The 22,920-nt window shown below is 42.8% G+C and overlaps 1 protein-coding gene and 1 long non-coding RNA gene across 3 annotated transcripts in view; one reads left to right on the top strand and one right to left on the bottom strand.

Moving 5' to 3' along the window:
* Positions 1–14,647, bottom strand: part of LOC148150031 (uncharacterized) — an 85,321-nt gene extending 70,674 nt beyond the window's left edge. The window contains exon 1 of the long non-coding RNA XR_015757287.1: positions 12,015–14,647. This is a non-coding gene — a long non-coding RNA (uncharacterized LOC148150031). The remainder of the gene's footprint in view (positions 1–12,014) is intronic.
* Positions 1–22,920, top strand: part of zftraf1 (zinc finger TRAF-type and ring finger containing 1) — a 129,532-nt gene that overhangs the window by 82,910 nt on the left and 23,702 nt on the right. For both annotated transcript variants that reach the window (XM_043690960.2, XM_087987683.1), the window contains exon 3: positions 21,550–21,761. In XM_043690960.2, the coding sequence (XP_043546895.1) occupies positions 21,550–21,761 (212 nt within the window). The remainder of the gene's footprint in view (positions 1–21,549; positions 21,762–22,920) is intronic.

Here is a 22,920-nt window from a genome sequence, read left to right as displayed (position 1 = left end):
CAGCGAAGAAGGTTACCTCAGATTACAGCAGGATCTTGGGCCAGTGTGCTGAGAAGTGGCAGCTGGAATTTAATTTATATAAATGTGAGATGCTGCATTTTGGGAATGCATATCTTAGCAGGACTTATACACTTAATGGTAAGGTCCTAGGGAGTGTTGCTGAACAAAGAGACCATGGAGTGCAGGTTCATAGCACCTTGAAAGTGGAGTCGCAGGTAGATGGATAGTGAAGGCGGCATTTGATATGCTTTCCTTTATTGGTCAGAGTATTGAGTACAGGGATTGGGAGGTCATGTTGCCACTGTACTTGACACTGGTTCGGCCACTGTTGGAATATTGCTTGCAAATCTGGTCTCCTTCCTATCGGAAGGATGTTCTGAAACTTAAAAGGGTTCAGAAAAGATTTACAAGAACATTGCCAGGGTTGGAGGATTTGAATATAGGGAGATGTTGAATAGAGTGCGCTGTTTTCCCTGGCGTGTCAGAGGCTGAGGGGTGACTTTATCGAGGTTTATAAAATCATGAGGGGCATGGATAGGATAAATAGACAAAGTCTCGTCCCTGGGGTGGAGGAGTCGAGAACTAAAGATATAAAAGAGACCTAAGGGGCAACGTTTTCATGCAGAGGGTGGTACGTGTATGGAATGAGCTGCCAGATGAAGTGGTGAAGGCTGGTAAAACTGCAACATTTAAAAGGCATCAGGATGGATATATGAATAGGAAGGGTTTGGAGGAATATGGGCTGGGTGCTGGCAGGTGGGACTAGATTGAGTTGAGGTATCTGGTTGGCATGGACGAGTTGGACCGAACGGTCTGTTTCTGTGCTGTACATCTCTATGACTCTATGGTGAGGCCACACTTGGAGTATTGTGTTCAGTTATGGTCACCTTGTTATAGGAAAAATATAATTAAACTGGAAAGTGTGCAGAAGAAATTTACAAGGATCTTGCCAGGAGTCAGTGGTCTGAGTGATAGGGAGAGATTGGACAAGCTAGGACTTGTTTCTTTAGAGCATAGGAGACTGAGGGGGCACCTTATGGAAATATTAACCTTATAAGATGATCATGAGAGGCATGGATATGGTGAATGCACTCAGTCTTTTTCCCTGGGTTGGGGGATTGAGGACTAGAGGGCATCAGCTTATTATTAGAGGGGAGAAAATAAAAGGGAACCTGAGGGGCAACGTTTTTTTTATGCAGGGTGGTACGCATATGGAATGAGCTGCCAGTGGAAGTCGTTGAGACGTGTACATTAGCAACATTTAAAAGGCATTTGGGCAAATACATGGATAGGAAAGAACTAGGATATGGGCCAAGTGAAGGGAAGTGGGGTTAGTGCAGACGGACACTTTAGTTGGCATGGACCAGTTTGGGCAAAAGGGCCTGTCTCTGTCCTGTATAAGTCTGTGACCAGTAAGTGAAAGACTTTTAGAATTTGTGAAGCAGTCATTCTATGTTTCCTATAAAAGTAGTGGAAAACACAGTGGAGATTGTCATTTGTATCAGAATTTTCACTCTGCCAAATAGAGAGCCTATTTATCATACTCAGTTTTATGTCTCTCAGTTTCAAAGTTTGTGCTTAATTAATCTGATCCACACTCTTAATTGTATTTTCCATGCAAAACAGCCTCCAGGTTAGAATCCCTTCATTATATTGGGGCAAATCAGAGTAAACAATTTGACTAGGTGCAGAGAAATCACTCTGGATGTACCAGTTCCTTACCAGTTTGTTGCTTGTACAACTGATATCATCTCTCAATCACGTTTCAAAGCTGTAGAATCCTGCAATTTTCTATCTTTGTTTGTACCTTCAGTCCTCTGCCATTAGGAATCATCCCTTTTTTAATCTAAATGCTGTCTCATTCGTGCACCTTGGTCTTCAAAACTGAGCATCTTGATTGAGGTGCAATGGGACCAGAATACTGATTTGTAGCGTGGCATCTTCTGACTAGTACTGTAATGCGACAGAATTTTAGTTGTAGATCGCTCCACTATTGATTATTGTATCTTCGTTCGTCTAGGCTGCAGAAATCTCCTAAAAGTAATTTTTCAAGAAGTGGCTGACCTCTGCTCCTCTGCCCTATTTATCCAAAAAGCAGAAGGATAAAGCTCCAAATCCAATTACATTGCATCCATCCAAAGCAGGAGATGACAGAGGAACTAATATCCTTACTAAAATTCATTTAGAATAAGAATCAATTTTGGAGAATGAGCCAGCAGTAACTAGTGTTAAAGGAAGAGATAGGATTAATCCAGGGAACTGCACTTATACCCATTTTTATGTTCAGAGAACATGTTGAAATGTGTAGATTGCTGGTTATTAGCTGGTTAGTATGGTTATGTGGCTTTGGTTGAACATGGCTCAGGTGAATAGTCCAGTTGATTTGAATTCTAACCTTCAGCTTCAGTCTTCTGCCATGTTTGTCTCCCGGCTCCATGTGTTGCAAAATGGAGTCTGAAGATATTTCGTAATGAGTTTTCACTTTACACAATCCAGGATCTTAAAGCAATGTGCAAAGCCTGTAAGATGTTGATAAAAGTTTGTGTACCTTAATCATAATATTTGGTTTGTTCATAGCTGAATGATGCATATGCAGCAAAATATGTTGGCCGAAAGATTCAGCTGAATCAGTGAGATACCATCTTTTGAGCAGACCTTTCTCACAGTTTAATTAAGAATTATTCCTGATCAGCTTTTGCAGTACAAGTTATTTTTCTTCACTCAGACAAGGAAAGACTACCCAGTGAATGCTACACTGTCTTGGCAGTTCTCCCTTTTGCTGTTTCTTTGCCTTGTGTTAGTGAATTCATTCATTCACTTAATTTTACAGTCCTGACCCAACTTAGAAATGTACCAAAGAGTAACACTTGAAATGTGGCCTACCACCTCACAACTCAGCCAACTGTCAATTGCATTGTAGACTTTTGAAGTAGCTCTGACCTTGATTGTATGCATGTTATTGTGAAATATGTAATTTTTTGAGTAATAAAGAGCATAATGAAGGTTGAATTGACCGGAATCTTCCAGAGATTTGCAACCATCGAGCACAATCTGCCAATCTACATTAATAGATACAATTTAAATATTCACTCCTTCCATATTCCTGATCCACGCTGACAGCTATCTTCAAGATGTGCTTCACCATAACACATTACAAATCCATGACCTTGAACACCTGCAAGGACTAGGTAGGAGATGCATGGGAACACACACCACCCCCCACAAGTTCTCCAAGCCGTTCAACATCCTCGTTTTGAATTGTGTGTGTCTGGGTCAGAATCCTATTGGTGTTTCTACACCATGTGGACTGCAGCAATCCAAGAAGGCATCTCACTGCCACCATTTTGAGGGCAACAAATGTTCGCCTTGTCAGTCATAGCCTCATTCCATGAAAAAATTTAAAAAAGCAAAACGCTAGTCTAAACTTTCTATGAAATTATGGAAACACTGATTGTTATACAGTATGTGTATTTGTAAACATTTTATGAAAGAAGCTGTTTCGTTTTTTACAACTTTTTTTTACTAAACACTAATGGGGCACTGGAATGACTTTTATTTAGATGAGGTGTTAATCCTACATTGTCTGATTTCAAGTGGGTGGCACTGTTTGGTGTAATTTACTTCTGGAATGTTGGACAATGTTTATCCCTCAGTCTAAACGTGTGCTGCTAGAAAAGCACAGCCTGTCGGGCAGCATCCAAGGAGCAGGAGAGTCAACATTTCAAGCACAGGCTCTTCGTTAGGGATGAGGGGGTGGCCCAGGGAGGCTGAGAGATAAATGGGAGTGGGGCAGGACCTGGGGAGTGGGGGGGGGGGGGGGGGGGAGAGAAGGAGGAGGTAGCTGGGAATGCAATAGGTGGGTGGAGGTTGGTGTGATGTTGCTAGGACAGAAAGGAGGGGGGAGCTGATGGACGGGTAAGACAGTTCAAGAAGATGGTGCTGAGTTGGAAGGTTGGCTCTGGGATAAGGTGGGAAAGGGGAAATAAAAAAAAAATAGTGAAATATACATTGATCCCATGTGGTTAGAGGGTCCCAAGACGGCAGTTGAGGCATTCTTACTCCAGATGTCGGGTGGCTAGAGTTTGGCGGTGGAGGAGGCCCAGAACTTGCATGTCCTTGGCAGAGTGGTTGGGGGAGTTGGAATGTTCGGCCACAGGGCGGTGGGGTTGTTTAGTGCGTGCATCTTAGAGATGTTCTCTGAAACGTTCTGCAAGTTGGCGTCCCCTCTCCCCAAGGTAGAGGAGACCCACAGAGAGCAGTGGACACAGTAAATGACATGTGGAATACAGATAAATCTCTGTTGGATGTAGAAGGATCCTTTGGGGCCTTGGGTGGTGGTGAATAGGGAGGTGTGGGTGCAGGTTATGCACTTACAGTGGCAAGTGCAAAACCTACACACAGACACACTTTATCTCAGACCCAACCTTCTAACTTGGCACTGCCCTACCTGTCCATCTTCCTTCCCACCGATCCGCTCCACCCTCCTTTCTGACCTCCATCATCTACCTATCGCTTTCCTTGCTACCTTCCCCCAACCCCTTCTCCTTTATCTCTCAGCCCCCTTGGGCTACAAGCCTCTTTCCTAATCAAGATTTGCTCGAAACCCTGATTTTCCTGGTCCTCAGATGCTGCCTGACCTGTTTTGTTTTTCCAGCACCACACTATTCAACTCTGCAGTCCTTGCTTTCTCCTAATATCTATTCCTCAACTAATATTACCAAAACAAATGGTCTCATTACTATTTGAGGCATATTGCTAGGAACAAACTGTGCTGATGCATTTCCCCCATTGCACAAGTAACTATGCCTCTATTTAAGACCACCTGCAACTACATACAAGTTCTCCCTTCCTAAAATACCTTTGATTGTGATGTGCATTTTCTCCACATAAGTGCACTGTGTTTATTGATGCAATTTTCTAATCCTATATTTTACCTCACCATGGGATTTTCACAGGGTAACATTGGACTTCCTGTTATTTTAACAATTAAAAGAGGGGGTTGGCAAAGGAAATGACTTTGAAATTGCAGGGTTGGGGTGTGGGTTATATTGCTGCAATCTCCAAGATGGATGGTGTTATACCATAGGGGGAATGATGACCTTATGGTATTATTGCTGGATAATTTAATCCACAAAGTCAACTAATGGTTCAAATCCTACCAAAGCAGATTGTAGAATTTGAATTAATTCCTGACTTTTCAGAAAATTTAAGAATCCACTGCTGTCCATGAAGCCATTGTAGATTGTCAAAAAAATCTTATGTGGATCACTGTTTCCTTTAGGGAAGGAAGCTGCCATCCTCCCCTGTCTGATCTACATGTGACTCTAGACCTACAGCAATATGGTTGACTTTCAACTGCCCTCTGGCCAATGCCTCGGCTAGTGAATGAATTTTTAAAAATACACTTGCTACGTTTGTGTTACAAATCACCTCTGAAAGATACAGCAGCTGCACTCACCTGCTTCAAATATTGCTGTAAGTGCTTTGGTGAGAACAAGAAGGTGAACCTCTGCATCAGTGCTACTAATTTATGGCATTCTGCTCTGGAAATTGTCACAATGTAATACTGGATCTGGATATTGTCACTCGATCATAGTCTCTCTCTTGGATATCCCAGGAACTTTTGGCTACCTCAATGAACAGAACTGTATTCTACATTTAGGAATATTATCCACTGCCAAGGCTCTGCTTTTAAAAAAAATGTCTATATACATAGTATGTATTATAGCAACAACTCACTCATTTAGTGCTTTTCACCACTTGAGACATCTTAAGGCACCTTATAGCGCTTTATAAAGCAGTGTGATAACAATCCACATAAGGAGATTTTGGATCAGTTACAGAAAAGCTTAGTCAAATTTCTAAAGAGCCATTTTAAAGGGGTAAAGGGGAGGTGGAAGTGGGATTCCAGACGTCAGGGCAACCGAAGGCAGTGCTACCAATTGTGGAAAGATTAAGGCCTGAATTATGTTCAAGGGAACATAGATATCTGAGGATTTTCAGTCTGGAAAAAATTACAGGAATAGGTAGGGGTGAGGCTATTTGTAAACAATTGAGTATTGTAAGGTCACAATGCTACTTGGCTGGGAGTGCTATAGATCAGTGAGCACATGGATGGATGGGGGAATAGGATTTGAGAGTTAGACAAACTTTTGGATGACTTCAGACTCAGCGGGAATGAGTTGGAATATTGAGTTGAGGTTACAAAGACATGAATGATGCTTTCTGAAGCAGATGGAGATGTGACAGGTAAAGTCAGGAAATATCAGGGTGTTGGAAATTGATATTTTAGTGCTGACAGCAAAGTGAGTTAGGAATGTCATCTCAGGATCCAATGTGACACCAAAGAGCAAATAGACTGGCTAAATATCACCTGCCCTGGGAGAGGGGAGTCAGTAGCTAGGGAACAAAGTCTTCAGCAAAGACAGGAGAATAAACTTTAAGGTTTACAATTATGGAGTCAGTTTCTGATCAGCCAGTACAGGATTCAGCATAAACTTTGATAAATAGGACTGGAGGACTGATAGTGACGCTAATGAGGTAGGATTGGGAGTTGAGGGAAAATGTCCCTCTCACCCGATGATGCTGTCTTGGGGGGTGGGAGCGGGGCTAGCATGCAGGTGGGAAATAGGGGACAAAAATAGAATCTTGGGTAGCACCCAGGGGTAATAGTGTGAGAGGGAGCAGAGAAGCCATCACAAACAACTCTGGTATGAATGCAAAAAGATAAAAGCACTGGAGGACTGAAGAGGTAAAACTGGGAGTCTGAGTCATACCTATCATTAAAGATGTTTGTGGTTCTTGGAGGCCAATCATCTCACTTCCAGGATCTCATTCTTGCCATTCCTCAGAATAATGCCCTCGGTCCAGCCAACTTCAGTTGAGACCTTCCCTCCGTCATAAGGTCAGAAATGGGAATGTTCACAGATAATAGCAATGTTCAGTAGCATTCATTACACCTCAGACACTCAAGCAGCTTGTGTTCACATGCGGCATGATCCAGGCAATATCTAGTGTTAAGTAACATTTGCATCACACAAGCACTTGGCAATGATCAGCTCAAATAAGGAGAATCTAACCACCTACTTTGACATTTGTTGATATTACAATTGCTGAATTCCCCCACTATGATGTCATTGTGGTTACCATTGACCACAAAAAGAATTCAACCACTCATATAAATACTGTAATAAAGCAAAGTTGAAGAGTCGCCAGACTAGAAGTGTTAACTTTACTTTCTCCCCACAGGTGCTGTTAGATCTGCTGAGTTTCGCCAGTAATTTCTGTTTTTGTTCATGTAAATACAGTGTGTACAAGGCTTAGAATTCTGCAGCCAAGTAATCACCTCGTGCCTTCCTACTGCCTGTCCACCATCTACAAAGCACAGCAGGAGTGTGCTGGAATTCTTCTCACTTCCTGGATGGATGCAGTTCCAACGTCACTCAAGATGTTTGTCATAATTGAGGACAAAGCCTGTTTGATCAGCACCCCATCAATCAACTCCCACATTCACTTTGTTACCACTATTGCACAAGGGTAGCAATTGATACCATTCACAAAATGCACTGCAGCATCTGCAAACTCTATTGCCTAAAAGGACAAGGGCAGCAGGTGCATGGAAAGACCACCACCTCCAAATGCTCTGCTCCACCATTCAATTACTGATGTGTTTCTTAACCCCATTCTTCTGCCTGTAACCCTTGATTCCCTTTCTAATCAAGAATCTATTTACCTCTGTCTTAAATATACTTAATGATTTGGCCTCCACATCCTTCTGCAGCAGTGAGGTCCACAGATTTACCACCCTCTGGCTGACTAAATGCCTCTTCATCTCAATTCTAAAGGTCATCCCTTCACTCTGAGGCTGTGGCCTCATGTCCTAGTCTCTCCTACTAATGGAAACATCATGATGTCCATTCTATCCAATCTCCTCCTCTAATCCCTTCTAAACTCTTATCAAGTACAGATCCAAAGTCCTCAACCTCTCCTCCTATGACAAGGCCTTCATCCCGGGATTATTCTTGGAAAGGATCCGGGGAAGTTTACAAGTCTAGCACATCTTTCCTTGGATACAGGTTGATGAAGCAACACCTCAAAAGTTATCTCGGCATCACCGCTTCAAAGAGAATCAGAGATAAACAATCGTGATGCACATCCATCAGTGACTAATTTTTAAACATCAAAAAGTATCTGTGGCTGCTGTCTTGGAGGGGTAGCATGCAGATGGGAACTAGGGGACAAAAATAGATTCTTGGGTAGTACTCGGGTAATCATGTGAGAGTGGGTAGAGAAGCCATCACACATAACTCTGGTATGAATGGAAGAAGTTAAAAGCAGTCCTTCCCAGAGGGCTGGGAAGTGTTGGAGAGGGAGTGTGAGATCAACCGTGAGAAGTGCTGTCACAGGTTAAGGAAGAAATGTTGAACTTTGTCACGCTGTGGAGGTGCCGCTGTTGGACTGGGGTGGACAAAATTAAAATATGCCAGGTTATAGTCCAGCAGGTTTATTTGGAAGCACTAGCTTTCATAGCACTGCCCCTTGCTCAGGTAATTAGTGGGGCAGGGTCATAAGACACAGAATTTATAGCAAAAGATCATAATATCATGCAATTAAAATGATGTATTGAACAAACCTAGATAGCTCTTTGTCACAATTGCAAAAATGGCATTTGTAACCTCCTGTTGCAGTGATCTGTCAGGATTGGAAACCAAATTGGGGGATACAAGCATGGAATTTTGGGAAAGGTGCAATAATATTTTGGCGGCAACATTCATGGATTCTGCAAAGGAAGACCGTTTGGAGATTGGACAGAAGCCTTCAAGGACAACGGGATCAAAAATTAATTTTCTGAGGAATAAGAAATCAGTGAGAAAGGGATTAATTAACAGTCTTGATGTGCAGGATCCATTGGGGCAAAGTGACCATAAAACGATAAAGTTGCTCATTAAGATGGAGAGTGAGAAAGTAAATCCGAAGCTAGAGTCCTGAATTTAAACAAAGGGAACTACCAGGGAGTGATTCATGAGTTGGTAATGATGGATTGGGGAACCATACTGAACAGCTGCCAGGATAAGTGGTGACTAATATTTAAGGATCATATGCATTGTAACAATAATCCATTCCCATTTTTTGCAAAAACAAAACAAGAAAGGTAGTGCAACCATAAAATAAACTATGGATAGTATTAGTTCTAAACAGGAGACATATAAAATTGCTAGAAAAGCAAGCCTAAGGACTTGGGAACATTTTCGAGTTCAGTAAAAAAGGACAGAAAAATTGATCAAGAGGGAGAAAATAGAATGAGACAAAACATGCAGGAACAATAGGGGCATTATTAGTAGAGTCAGTATTTATTATCTCTCTCTAATTGTTAAGTGTCAGGCACATGTGGATCTGGAGTCACATATAGGCCAGACGAGGTATGGATGGCAGTTGCCTTCCCTAAAAGGCATTAGCGAACCAGGTGGGTTTTTATGACAAGTGACAGTGATCTGATTTAGACTTTGAATTCATTTTTATTGAATTCAGATTCCATCATCTCTTATTGTGGATATAAAAACAGGTCCGCAAAACACTACCTGAGACTCTGGATTGTAAATCTAGTGACAATACCATGAGGCAATCATGTACTCTAATTAAAAGCTTCTAAAAATATGTGAAGAGAGAAAGATTTTTAAAGACAAATATGGTCAGTTCTGCTAGAAAATAGTTCTGTTCTCATGCAATCTTGTATTATAAGAAAATTGTACAATAGCAGCATCATTTAAACAAATGGGGCTGGAATCGCGTTATAATCAATACACACTTTAAAAGTTCGAGCTGTAGAAATAGTGTCCCCAATTCCTCAATCACATTAAAGCGAATTCACATTAACGAAAGACACATTATAGCAGAATGACCTGTGTGGAAAATTACAATGGGGAACAAAGGAATACCAAAGAATTGAATATGTCTCTTGGCTTGGTTTTCACAGAAGAGGACACATAATTTCTCTCACAAGGCTCGGTAGAATAGGTGTACAGGAATGATGCTTCCACTAGTTGGGGTGTCCAGAATCAGGCAACATTTTCAGAATATGAGACAGGTGCAGATGCAAGTGTTATAGCTGCCCTGGAACAGCTTGGCGAAGGACACATCTAGGTCTGAGACACAAATCTTCCTTGCTGTTGCTGGAATGTGTGAGGGCCTATAGCTTTTGCAGTATCCAAACAGACCCTTCAGTCCAACTAGTCCACATCGACCATGTTCCCAAACTAAACTAGTCCCACCTGTCTGCATTTGACCCATTTTCCTCCAAATCTTTACTATTCATAAACTTATCCAAATGTCTTTTAAATGCTGGTATTTGTACATGCATCCACGACTTCCTCTAGCAGTTCATTGCAAACACTAACCACTCTGTAAAAATGTTGCCCCTCGTGTCCTTTTTAAATCTTCCTCCTGTCACCTTAAAAGTATGCACCCTAGTTTTGAATGCTTTCACTTTAGGGAAAAGACTTTTGCTATTCACCTTATCTATGCTCCTCATGATTTTATAAACCTCTGAAACCTCAATGTCCTACGCTCCAGGGAAAAATGCCCCAGCCTATTTTTATTGATATCGCTACACTGGCTAAAGACTGGTATCTGTGATGCTGGAGGATTCATTGTTGCAAATGGTTCAGCCTTGTCTATTCTGTTGATGGGTGATACTTCCCCTTTATTGTGGATAATGATATTTGTGAATCTGCGTCCTCCAGTGAATCGTTTAATTGTCCACATCATTCGAAACTGGATATGGCAGGGCCGCAGAGCTTGGATCTAATCTATGCTCATGCGGTCGTTTAGCTCTAACATATGTTTGCTCCCGCTTATGCCTTGCAAGTAATCCTGAGTTGCATCTTCAGCAAATTCTCTATTTTCAGGTATGTTTGATGCAGCACCAGGCATAAGTGTCCTGCACTCTTTATTAAACCAGCCTTGATGGTAATGGTAGAGTGAGGAGCCATGATTACGGTTCTGCTGCTGAAAGCCCACAGTGCCTCATGGATACCCAGTCTTGAGTTGTTGGAGCTATTTGAAATTATCCTGTTCAGCAAGGTGATAGTAGCACACGACACATTACAGGGTATCCTCAATCTAAGGACAGGACTTTGTCTCAGTGAGAACTATGCAGTGCTCTCTTCTGCCAACTTTCATTCTCAGGAATCAGTAATAATTAGATTGGAGAAGACAAATTTTAGCAGGTTTTTCTCTGTTTCTGATTCCGTCACCTTTCTGCCGACCCAGTCTAGCATCTACGTCCTTTAGAACTTGACCAACTTGGTCAGTAGTATTTTTACTGAACCACTTTTCATGATAGCTGTGTAAATCCCTCAACAAGTGCACATTCTGCACTCTTGCCTCTCTGTGCTTCCATTTGATCTTCACCATAGAGGAGAATAGATTCATCAGCCAAGGAAGAACAGAATATGGTTGTCAGCAAGAGGTTTCCTTGCCTAAATTTGACTTGATGTCATTAGGCAATGCTGAGGACTCCTGAAACAAATCCTTTCCAATTGTATACCATTATGCTATGACCTCCAGTGGATCAGGAAATACCCTGTGATAGTGATGTTTAGGATATTTTTACGTAAGCAGTGATTTTGTAAACATTACTGTCAGGCTGTTTGTTGACTAACCTATGAGACATAGAACATAGAAGGATACAGCGCAGTACAGGCCCTTTGGCCCTCAATGTTGCACCGATCCAAGTCCACCTAACCTACACTAGCCCACTATCCTCCATATGCCTATCCAATGCCCGCTTAAATGCCCATAAAGAGAGAGAGTCCACCACTGCTACTGGCAGGGCATTCCATGAACTCACGACTCGCTGAGTAAAGAACCTACCCCTAACATCTGTCCTATACCTACCACCCCTTAATTTAAAGCTATGCCCCCTCGTAATAGCTGACTCTATACGTGGAAAGCTTAAGAATTTTGGCATGATACCCCAGATGTTGATAAAGGAGGACTTTGCAGAGTCAACTGACCTTCATTTGCCATTCTAGTCGTGCCTGGGTCGATGCAAAGTAGTCTGTCCAGTGGCTAGATACATAAGGATGACAGATTTCCTTCCCTAGAGGGTGTGAACCAGATGGTGTTAGCATTCAGTGACATTAACAAGAGCACTTAGGCCACTTTGTACACACACACTTTCTAACCTCATACCATTTATGAAATAGCCTGCACATCTGTTGCTCCTACCAAAGTGGATGACCTCACATTTTCCTTCATTATATTCCATCTGAGATTTTTTAAAAATTCACTTGTGGGACATGGGCATTGCTGGCTGGACAGCATTTATTGCCCTTGCCTATTTACCCTTGAGGTGGTGAGGGTGGACGGTCTTCTCAAAATGCTGCAGTCCACACACAGTAGGTTGACTCAATGTCCTTGGGGTGAAATTCTAGGATTTTGACCCAGTGACAGTGAAGGACCAGCAATATATTTCCAAGTTGGGATGTTGAGTGGTTTGTAGGGGAACCTGCAGGTGTGGTATTTCCTTGTATCTGCTGCCCTTGGCCTTCTCGATGGAAGTAGCTGTGGGTTTAGAAGGTGCTGTATAACGATCTTTGGTGATTTTCTGCAGTACCTCTTGTAGATAGTACACACTGCTGCTACTGAGCATTGGTGATGGAAAGAGTTAGTGCCAATGGATGTGGTGCCAATCGAGAAAGATGCTTTGCCCTGCATGAAGTCAAGCATTTTGAGTGTTGTTGGAGCTGAACCAATCCAGCTAAGTGTGGAGTATTCCATCACATTCTTGACTAGTGATTTGTAGATAGTGGACAGGTTTTGGGAGTCAGGAGTTACTGCCTACAGTATTCCTAGCCAGTGTGTTTAGTTTTGAATGGAGTTTCTGGCCAGTGGTAACCCAAGGATGTTGGTGGTGGGGGATTCAGTGAAGGGGTACTGGTTAGATTGTCTCTTATTGGAGATAATCATTCCCTGGCACTTGTGTGGCACAAATGTTACTTACCACTTTTTAGCCCAAGATGAATATTGTCCAGATTTTGTTGCATTTGAATGAGGGCTTCAGTATCTGAGGAGTTGCACATGGTACTGTAAATTGTACAATTATTGATTGATATCCATACTTCTAAGAAAGAATAATAATACAGCACAGGAACATGCCCTTCACCCCATCAAGCCTGCGCTGACATATTTTGCCCTTCCATACTAAAACTGTCTTCCCTTACAGGATCCATATCCCTCTATTCCCTTCCTATTCATGTATTCGTCCAGGTTCTTATTGAATGCTGTGATTGTGTCTGCTTCCGCCACCTCCTCTGGCAACGTGTTCCAGGAACTCATCAGTTTTTGAGTGAAAAATCTGCCTCGCGTAACTCTTTTAAACTTGCCCCCTCACACCTTGAATTTCTGCTACTATGTCTTAAATTCTCTGAGGTCCATTTGACTGGCTTTGTTACACTCCTACACTTATTCTGTCTCACTCAGGCAAAGTCTCACTTAGCGACACAATTTGGCATGCACTGACTGTGTGAACATAGAACAGTACAGGCCCTTCGGCCTTCAGTGCTGAAAATGTGTTGCTGGAAAAGCGCAGCAGGTCAGGCAGCATCCAGGGAACAGGAGAATCGACGTTTCGGGCATAAGCCCTTCTTCAGGAATCTTCGGCCTTCAGTGTTGTGCCAACCTTTTTTCCTACTCTAAGATCAAGCTAACCTATAAACCCTTCATCGTACTATCATCCATGTACCTATCCAAGAGTCGCGTAAGTGTCCCTAATGTAACTGACTGTACAACCACTGCTGGCAGTGCATTCCATATACCCACCACTCTCTGTGTAAAGAACCTACCTCTGACATCTCCCCTAAACCTTCCTCCAGTCACCTTAAAATTATGCCCCCTTGTAATAGCCATTTGAGCCCTGGGAAAAAGTCTCTGGCTATCCACTCTATCTATGCCTCTCATCACCTTGTGCTTTAAACAACCAACCCCATAAATAGAGCGCTCTGATGAGCTTTTTTTAAAAACTTTCTGCTATAGTAATCAACACCTAATTCAAGCAAGAAATTTCAGGTATATGTTGATAACCACCACTCTAAGACAGCTGCCTGTTTAATTACATTATTTAACTTCCGTAAAGGCTGTGGTTCTAAGTCTGATTCCTATACTACTATTAAACTGGCAAAAGATTTGCCAGTTGAATTCCCACTTTGACCCAGATTTCCAGATATGCACTCTGTCTCAGTCTGATGTAGTCTCTCTCTGATTGTTCAGCCTACACTGACAATTGGAATCAAATTTGCCAAGCAAAACTGGAATAAATAGGAAATGGGGGGATGCAGGCAGAGCTGTCTGTTGGTTGAAGTCGCAGCTACCACATAGGAAGGCGGTTGTGGTTGTTCGAGATCAGTTATCTGAATTCCATGACATCTCTGTAGGGTTCCTCAAGGTAGTGCCCTCAGTTCAACCATTTTCATCAGTTATCTTCTATCCATCATAAGGGATGCATGGGGATGTTTGCTTATGATAACACAATGTTCAGCACCCGACTTCTCAGATAGTGAAGCAGCCCATGTCCCAAAGCAACAAAGCCTGCACAATATCCAGGCTTGGGCTCACAAGTAGAAAGAAACATTTGCACTATTTAAGTGCCTGGCAATGATAATCTCCAGTAAGAAAGAATCTAACTATCGCCTCATAGTCAACACTCTAGGGGTTATCATTGACCAGAAAATTAGCTGGAGAAACCATATAAATATTGTAGCTATAAGAGCAGGCCAGAAGCTAGGAAAAAACAATGACTGCAGATGCTGGAAACCAGGTTCTGGATTAGTGGTGCTCGAAGAGCACAGCAGTTCAGGCAGCATCCAACGAGCAGTAAAATCGACGTTTTGGGCAAAAGCCCTTCATCAGGAATAAAGGCAGAGAGCCTGAAGCGTGGAGAGATAAGCTAGAGGAGGGTGGTGGTGGGGAGAAAGTAGCATAGATTACAATAGGTGAGTGGGGGAGGGGATGAAGGTGATAGGTCATAGAGGAGGGTGGAGTGGATAGGTGGAAAAGAAGATAGGCAGGTAGGACAAGTCATGGGGACAGTGCTGAGCTGGAAGTTTGGAACTAGGGTGAGGTGGGGGAAGGGGAAATGAGGAAACTGTTGAAGTCCACATTGATGCCCTGGGCTTGAAGTGTTCCGAGGCGGAAGATGAGGCGTTCTTCCTCCAGGCGTCTGGTGGTGCACCGCCGCTCCCTCACCACCATAGTAAAGCTCCCGACATCCCCAACAGTACCCTTCCACTGACACTCTCATTTGTTTGGCCGAACTGGTCCTCACCCTTAACAATTTCTCCTTTGAATCCTCCTACTTCCTCCAGACCAAAGGGGTAGCCATGGGTACACGTATGGGCCCCAGCTATGCCTGTCTCTTTGTTGGCTACATAGAACAGTCGATCTTCCGTAATTACACCGGCACCACTCCACACCTCTTCCTCCGCTACATTGATGACTGCATTGGCATCACCTCGTGCTCCTGCGAGGAGGTTGAGCAATTCATCAACTTCACCAACACATTCCACCCTGACCTTAAATTTACCTGAACCATCTCTGACACCTCCCTCCCCTTTCTGGACCTCTCCATCTCCATTAATGACAACCGACTTGACACTGACATTTTTTACAAACCCACCGACTCCCACAGCTACCTGGATTACACTTTTTCCCACCCTACCTCTTGCAAAAATGCCATCCCGTATTCCCAATTCTTCCGCCTCCGCTGTATCTGCTCCCAGGAGGACTAGTTCCACCACAGAACACACCAGATGGCCTCCTTCTTTAGAGACCGCAATTTCCCTTCCCACATGGTTAAAGATGCCCTCCAACACATCTCGTCCACATCCCGCACCTCCACCGTCAGACCCCACTCCTCCAACCGTAACAAGGACAGAACGCCCCTGGTGCTCACCTTCCACCTTACCAACCTTCACATAAACCAAATCATCCGCCGACATTTCCGCCACCACCAAAAAGACCCCACCACCAGGGATATATTTCCCTCCCCACCCCTTTCCGCCTTCCGCAAAGACCGTTCCCTCCATGACTACCTGGTCAGGTCCACGCCCCCCTACAATCCATCCTCCCATCCTGGCACTTTCCCCTGCCACCGCAGGAACTGTAAAACCTGCACCCACACCTCCTCCCTCACCTCCATCCAAGGCCCTAAAGGAGCCTTCCACATCCAAAGTTTTACCTGCACATCCACTAATATCATTTATTGTATCCGTTGCTCCCGATGCGGTCTCCTGTACATTGGGGAGACTGGACGCCTCCTAGCAGAGCGCTTTAGGGAACATCTCCAGGACACCCGCACCAATCAACCACACCGCCCTGTGGCCCAACATTTCAACTCCCCCTCCCACTCTGCCGAGGACATGGAGGTCCTGGGCCTCCTTCACCGCCGCTCCCTCACCACCAGACGTCTGGAGGAAGAACGCCTCATCTTCCGTCTCGGAACACTTCAACCCCAGGGCACCAATGTGGACTTCAACAGTTTCCTCATTTCCCCTTCCCCCACCTCACCCTAGTTCCAAACTTCCAGCTCAGCACTGTCCCCATGACTTGTCCTACCTGCCTATCTTCTTTTCCACCTATTCACTCCACCCTCCTCCCTGACCTATCACCTTCATCCCTTCCCCCACTCACCTATTGTACTCTATGCTACTTTCTCCACCCTCTTCTAGTTTATCTCTCCATACTTCCTGCCTTTATTCCTGATGAAGGGCTTTTGCCCGAAACGTCGATTTTACTGCTCCTTGGATGCTGCCTGAACTGCTGTGCTCTTCCAGCACCACTAATGCAGAAGCTAGGAATCCTGCATAAGTAACGCATCTCCTGACTTCCCAAAGCTTGTCTGCCATCTTGCAAGGCACAAATCAAGATTGTGACCCTTTATGTGTCTGGATGAGTGCAGCTCCAACACACTGAAGAAGATAAAGCAGCCCACTTGATTGATACATATCCACAATCATTCATTCCCTTCACCAATCAATGTTCAGTAGCAGCAGTGTATATCATTTACAAAGTGCACTACAGAAAGGCTTCTTACACAGCACCTTCCACATTCACAACCACTTCTGTCGTCGAGGAGGACAAGGACAGCAGCTACGTTTCTATGTTACAGTTCACAGAAACCCTTGCTGAAATCTGTTCAGTTTGTGTATTAATGCTTACAAGAAAATGCCCATGTACTGTGTCTCATCCCATTGGATCACTGCACAACGTGAATGAAAGCCCCATCTGCATTTAACATTTGTACATGAGAGCAGAAGCTTACCCAGATTTTGAAACCATGTGTAGTTGCTGGATCATCACTGCTTTAAAACAACACACAAGATACTCAGCAGCAGCACGTTAGCATGAAATGCACGTCAAGCTCAATAACCTGTTTACATTTGTCATAGTGTGGTTGTTATAATTCACTAAGAGTGCAGTAAATGCAACATGGTCACATGATCACCTTTATCCACAATCTAAGTGCTGTTCCGAACTGAACACTGTTCCTCCCCATCACTTGTCAATGCCCTAGAATCTCCTTAAGCCATTAGAAAAATCAGAAATGTATTAAATATATACTTTTGTTATGTGGAGAGACTAAAGAAGCTGGGTTTGTTCTTTGAGCAGAGTAAGTTTGTCAGCTACTCCTCTATTTAAGCGTCTTGTCTTCTCTACAACCTTTAAAAAATGTGTAAATGGTGGGATCCAAGATGGTGGTGATCTGAGAGGTCTGCTTTCCTGAGCTCTTCATCCCAGTTCAGGCAAAGTATCAATCTCCCTTCCCCAATTAAATTACTTCTATGAAAATTTGGTAATTAAAGAGCTTCTGAACCTGTAGACTTACACAAATTTTAGTCAAGTTTGCTTGACTAAAAAATGTGTGAATGAGCACTTGAAATGTCATAACATTTAAGGCTACAGGCCAAATACCAGAAAGTGGGACTCGTATAAATAGATCATTACATATTTGATGGGCCAAAGGGCTTTTTCTGCATCGTATAACCCTGTGACTCAGGGTTACAATTTTCTTTTGTGGGTCTTTATGTGACTGAATGGGGACAATTCTCCACCCACGGATTTTTGAGCACGTGGGGCAAAATCTCACATGGGTTATTGAGGTTTAGAGTGCAGAATTTGCTTTGCATGTTTACTATTTCTGCCACCACACTGCCTTATGAAAATGTTGTGACTTAAAGCATGGTGCAACTTGATAGGGATGTTGTCATTTAGAATGATTGGTAGTAATGCTGTCTCAGTCAATAATGTTACATTCCAAGGAGAGTTTCAGGATATCTTTGATATGTCTTACTGACCTGGAATACTGGCCATTTGAGAAATGAGAAAACAGAACCTGGAGAGGAGATGATTCTCATCCACCCAGACAGTGTCCAGTTCACTGTCATTGATTTTGCCTGAATGTTTGTGGAGCTGGTTCAACTTTTAAAAGGAAATTGCAGAAATACTTGAAAAGGAAAGGGGATGTGGAGAGTGAATATGGGGGAAGTGGGTGTAATTAAACAGTTCTTTCAAAGACAAGATGGACTGAATGTCCTTCCTTTGTGATATGTCTTCTAATGACTTGGGAGTATTGTTACCACACAGTCTGCAACATTTCTGGGAAAAGGTCTGTCACACCTCAGGGATGGGCAATATAATTGTCAGCCTTGCCACCAGCATTTACAGCATGAGAACAAAAAATAAATTCCACTAGGAAATTTGAAATGATATACTGTGAAGTTCAGCATATAATTTAGGTTCAGACTACGAGTACATTATAGAAATGGATCTGTAATTCTTCTGTTTACAATGCTTAAAATACATCACAAAATAGAGACTTGAACACCATTTTTAGTAATTTATGTAGGAGTCTGGCTAAATGGCCTTTGTGCCACCACGCTAACTGTTTATTATTGTTCCGCTCTGCTTTTCATATTGCAAAGGATCATGTTATTCCAGACAAGAGTGAGAAAGAGGAGATAACATTGTTAGCTATTTTGATGTTTTAAAAATCTGACAACAAAGTATTTCTATAAGCTTTTCTCTAAATATTACTTGATCCTTCTCACAACACAAGTCATCGAATATTTATCTGTTACTGATTAGCTTCGTGTGATATTGTCATTGCTAACCTGGCTCTATCATGTCACTGTCTCTCTGAATGCATTTGGGTTGTAGTCCTTGGAGTTGATATTCTTCACTTCTTTTTTATTATGTTATATGTTCCCTCTAAGTTGCTCTTATTTCTCTTTGCAAGTTTGCAGTATTCTTTATAAGTTTAGAGAATGAGAATGTGGGTGAGTTAATCTGTACTCTGAGATGGCAGATGGGTTAACATGTACTCATTGAAATAGTGGATGGCCTAACCTGTAGACATTCAGATGGTGGGAGTTCAGAATTGTCCCTATGGTACATATGATCATACAGTCAAGGAACAAGAGTAGGCTAATTGATCCATTGTCAGAAAGTGTGGTGCTGGAAAAGGACAGCCGGTCAGGTAACATCTGAGGAGCAGGAGAGTCAACATTTCAAGCATAAGCTGTTCATCAGGCTTATGCTTGAAACGTCGATTCTCCTGCTCTTCAGATGCTGCCTGACTGGCTGTGCTTTTCCAGTATCACACTTTTTGACTCTGATCTCCAGCATCTTCAGTCCTCACTTTCACCTAACCGATCCATTGAATTCGCTCGCCATATAGTACCTCCATAACTGATCTGATTTTAACTCTACTTTCCTGTATATCCCCAATAACCTTTCATCACCCTGGTAATCAAGAATGTATCTTACTCTACCTTAAAAATATTTAGAGATTCTGCACCCAATGCCTTTTGGGGAAGGGAATTCATAACCCTCTGAGAGAAAACGTGTTTCCTCATCTCTATTTTAAATGGGTGATCCGTTATTTCTAAACTAAGACCCCTAGTTCTAGGCCTAGCCTGTCTTATCTTTCCTCATAAGGCAATCCACTCGTTCCAGATATTAGTCTTATGAACCTTCTCTGAACTGCTTCCAATACATTAGCATTCTTCTCTAAGTACAGCGACCAGTGCTGTACACCATACTCCAGATGCAATCTCATCAATGCCTGTATAACTGAAGCACAACCTCCTTACTCTTGCATTTAGTTCCCCTTCCAATGAAACGTGACATTCTATTGGCTTTCCTGATTATTTGCTGTGCCTGCATACTAATCTGTGATTTGTGCACCAAGATCTGTCTGCATTTCTGAGCTCTGCAACCTCTCACCATTTCAGTAATATGCTTTTGTATTCTTTCTGCCTCTGCAAAAATGGACAATTTTACACTTAAGCACATTGTACTCCATTGTACTTCCAATAGAGCAACCAAGGAGACTGCCTGGCCTCTTTCCTCTGGGAAGCCCCGTGCTGGGATGAGAGGCATCTGGGAGGAACAGAAAGTCAGTGTGAGGGCTGCACAATATGGTCTGTCATAAGCTCCACACTGCCATAGGGACTGCACTGAGGATTAATTTGTCCAGTGTGAGATGTTGGTATGTTTTCTGGAGACCTGACTTATTTAATACCTTCTTACCATTGTCACAAACTGCTTCATCTCACAGTGACTGCAGTTCAGAAGTACTTAATTTACTTTGTGACATCCTGAGATTGTGATATCTTTGAGGATATCTCTATCCTAAAAGGTAGGTGATAGCCTAGTGGTATTTCTGCTGAACTGTTAATCCAGAGACCCAGGTAATGTTCTTGGGACCTGGATTTAAATCCCACTACAGCAGATGATGAAATTTGAATTTGATTTTTTTTAAAATCTGGAATTAGTCCATTGTCAATTGTCAGAAAAAAAAAACCCCATCTGATTCACTAATGTCCTTCAGGGCGTAAGGACATGTAAGGATATCCTTACCTGGTCTCACCAAACTGTGACTCAAGGTCCACAACAATGTGATTGATTATTAACTGTCCTCTGGGCCATTAGGGATGGGCAATAATGCTAGCCTAGCCAGCAATGCTTTCATCCCTTGAATGAATAAAAACAAAATTCCGCCTATTATCACCTTCCCTCATGGGCAGTGAGTTCCATCCCATTACAACGCATAGTGAAAGAAAGTTCTTACTCACCTTTCCCCTACATCTCAAGCCCCAAATCTTAAATCTGTGTCCCCTAGTCCTTGTGCCGTTAGCTAAAGGAAAATGTTTTCCTGTGTTTATTTTGGCCACACCTGTGCATCTCTATCAAATCTCCCCATAATCTTCTTTACTCCAAGAAGTCCACCCCAAACTTTCCAATCTAACTTTGTAACCAAAAGCTCCCCATCACTGGAGTCATTTTGGTAAATCAAAGTCCCATGATGACTTTCACATCTTTGCTAGTGTAATAACCACTACTGGATACAGGACTCTTTATATATAGATGTCTTTGGAAGGTCCTAATTTCATGAACGGTGTGTTGGAAATGCCAGTCAGTCTTTTTGTTTGAGCCTGTTTAAACTCTGCTTAACCTGCTATGTTGTTTTCCTCCCTGCCTTTCCCATGCTAGAGTAACACTGTGTAAATACAAGCGGATTGGATGTCCATGGCAGGGGCCATTCCACGAGCTAACTGCTCATGAGGGGGAATGTGGCCACCCCACCAAGACTGGCAATGAGCTGATGGAAATCCTGGACGAAATGGACCAAAACCACAAGAAGGAAATGCAGCTCTACAACAGCATTTTCAACCTACTTAGCTTTGAGAAAATAGGATATACAGGTAAGGATGGTTTCTGCTTTCATCATAGACACCAAGCTCATGTTCTGTTTGAAGAAAGGCAGAAACCCTCACTCCACCACCCCCACCACACTGAGCTGTAGAGACCACAAAGTCCTGACTTCAGTTCCTGCTCCATGCTGATTGTTAACCAATTCTCAGCAGGGTAATAGTTGGGTGCCTACAGTTGTCCCCAGTAAGCCTTATTTCAGTTCACTGGGCAATAACCTCCACTCCATCGAGATCAGGCTTGGCTGTGATGCTCCTGCCAGTCATATTGCTGCCTGGGATAATGTGTGACAAATGGCTGCTCAGGGTAAGGCAGATAGAAGAGGGAACAGGTTTGGTGCCTGGTGGACTTAAGAGGAGAAATGGGAAAGAAATATTATTCACCCTATGGTTCCAGTATAGAGCCTTGCATTAGAGAGCAAGTCAACAACAAAAGGCTCATGACACCATGCCTGTCCTGCCCCTTCATTTAATGGCAATTCATTCCAAGGGCTGTAGGATCATTGAATGTAATTCCCCATGGGTGTTGAACTTAAAATCTGATCATACAAATCTTAAATGTTCCATTCTTGAAATTGATGGACTAGCATATTCCACTTGTTGGTATCACAGGTTTTGGACTAGTTATGTCCTTTCATAGCATCTAAAAAAAACACAGGCAGTGGAGAATTCATTAATCCAAGAGCTGATACACAGCGAATATAGTTCTCTCCCAGGTCTACTGACTGAGGCTCAGTGATAGATCTTACATTTATTAAAACCTATTATTCTTGCATTTTATATGGCTAGTTTTGAGTTCCTAAGAACAAAAATCCATGCAGATGTTTCTGCCAGTGCTGACAGTAGATGACAGCAAGAACTGGCATTTACACAGTGCCTTTAACACAATAAAATGTGTCAAACTATCTCGCCACAGCATTTTTAGGCAACATGTGACACTGAACTACACAGGGCGGTATTAGGACAAGTGACCAAAAGCTAAGTTAAAGAGGTTTTGAGGGGTGTTTCTTTGGAAGAGGAGAGAGGGTGTTAGAGATATTTACGCAAGGAATTCCAAAGCTTAGGGCCAAGGCAGTGAAAAACACTACCATCAATGCTGGTAGAAAAAGCCAGAGAACTGCAGACATGTAAGAGGGTTTTAAGATGATATAGG

This window comes from Chiloscyllium plagiosum, unplaced genomic scaffold (assembly GCF_037043375.1).
Source record: "Chiloscyllium plagiosum isolate Xiang-an unplaced genomic scaffold, Cpla_swu_hap1 HiC_scaffold_5, whole genome shotgun sequence".
NCBI classification, from domain to species: Eukaryota; Metazoa; Chordata; class Chondrichthyes; order Orectolobiformes; family Hemiscylliidae; genus Chiloscyllium; species Chiloscyllium plagiosum.
Note: the sequence above shows the minus strand (reverse complement) of the source record. Positions and strands in the feature narration are given on the sequence as shown.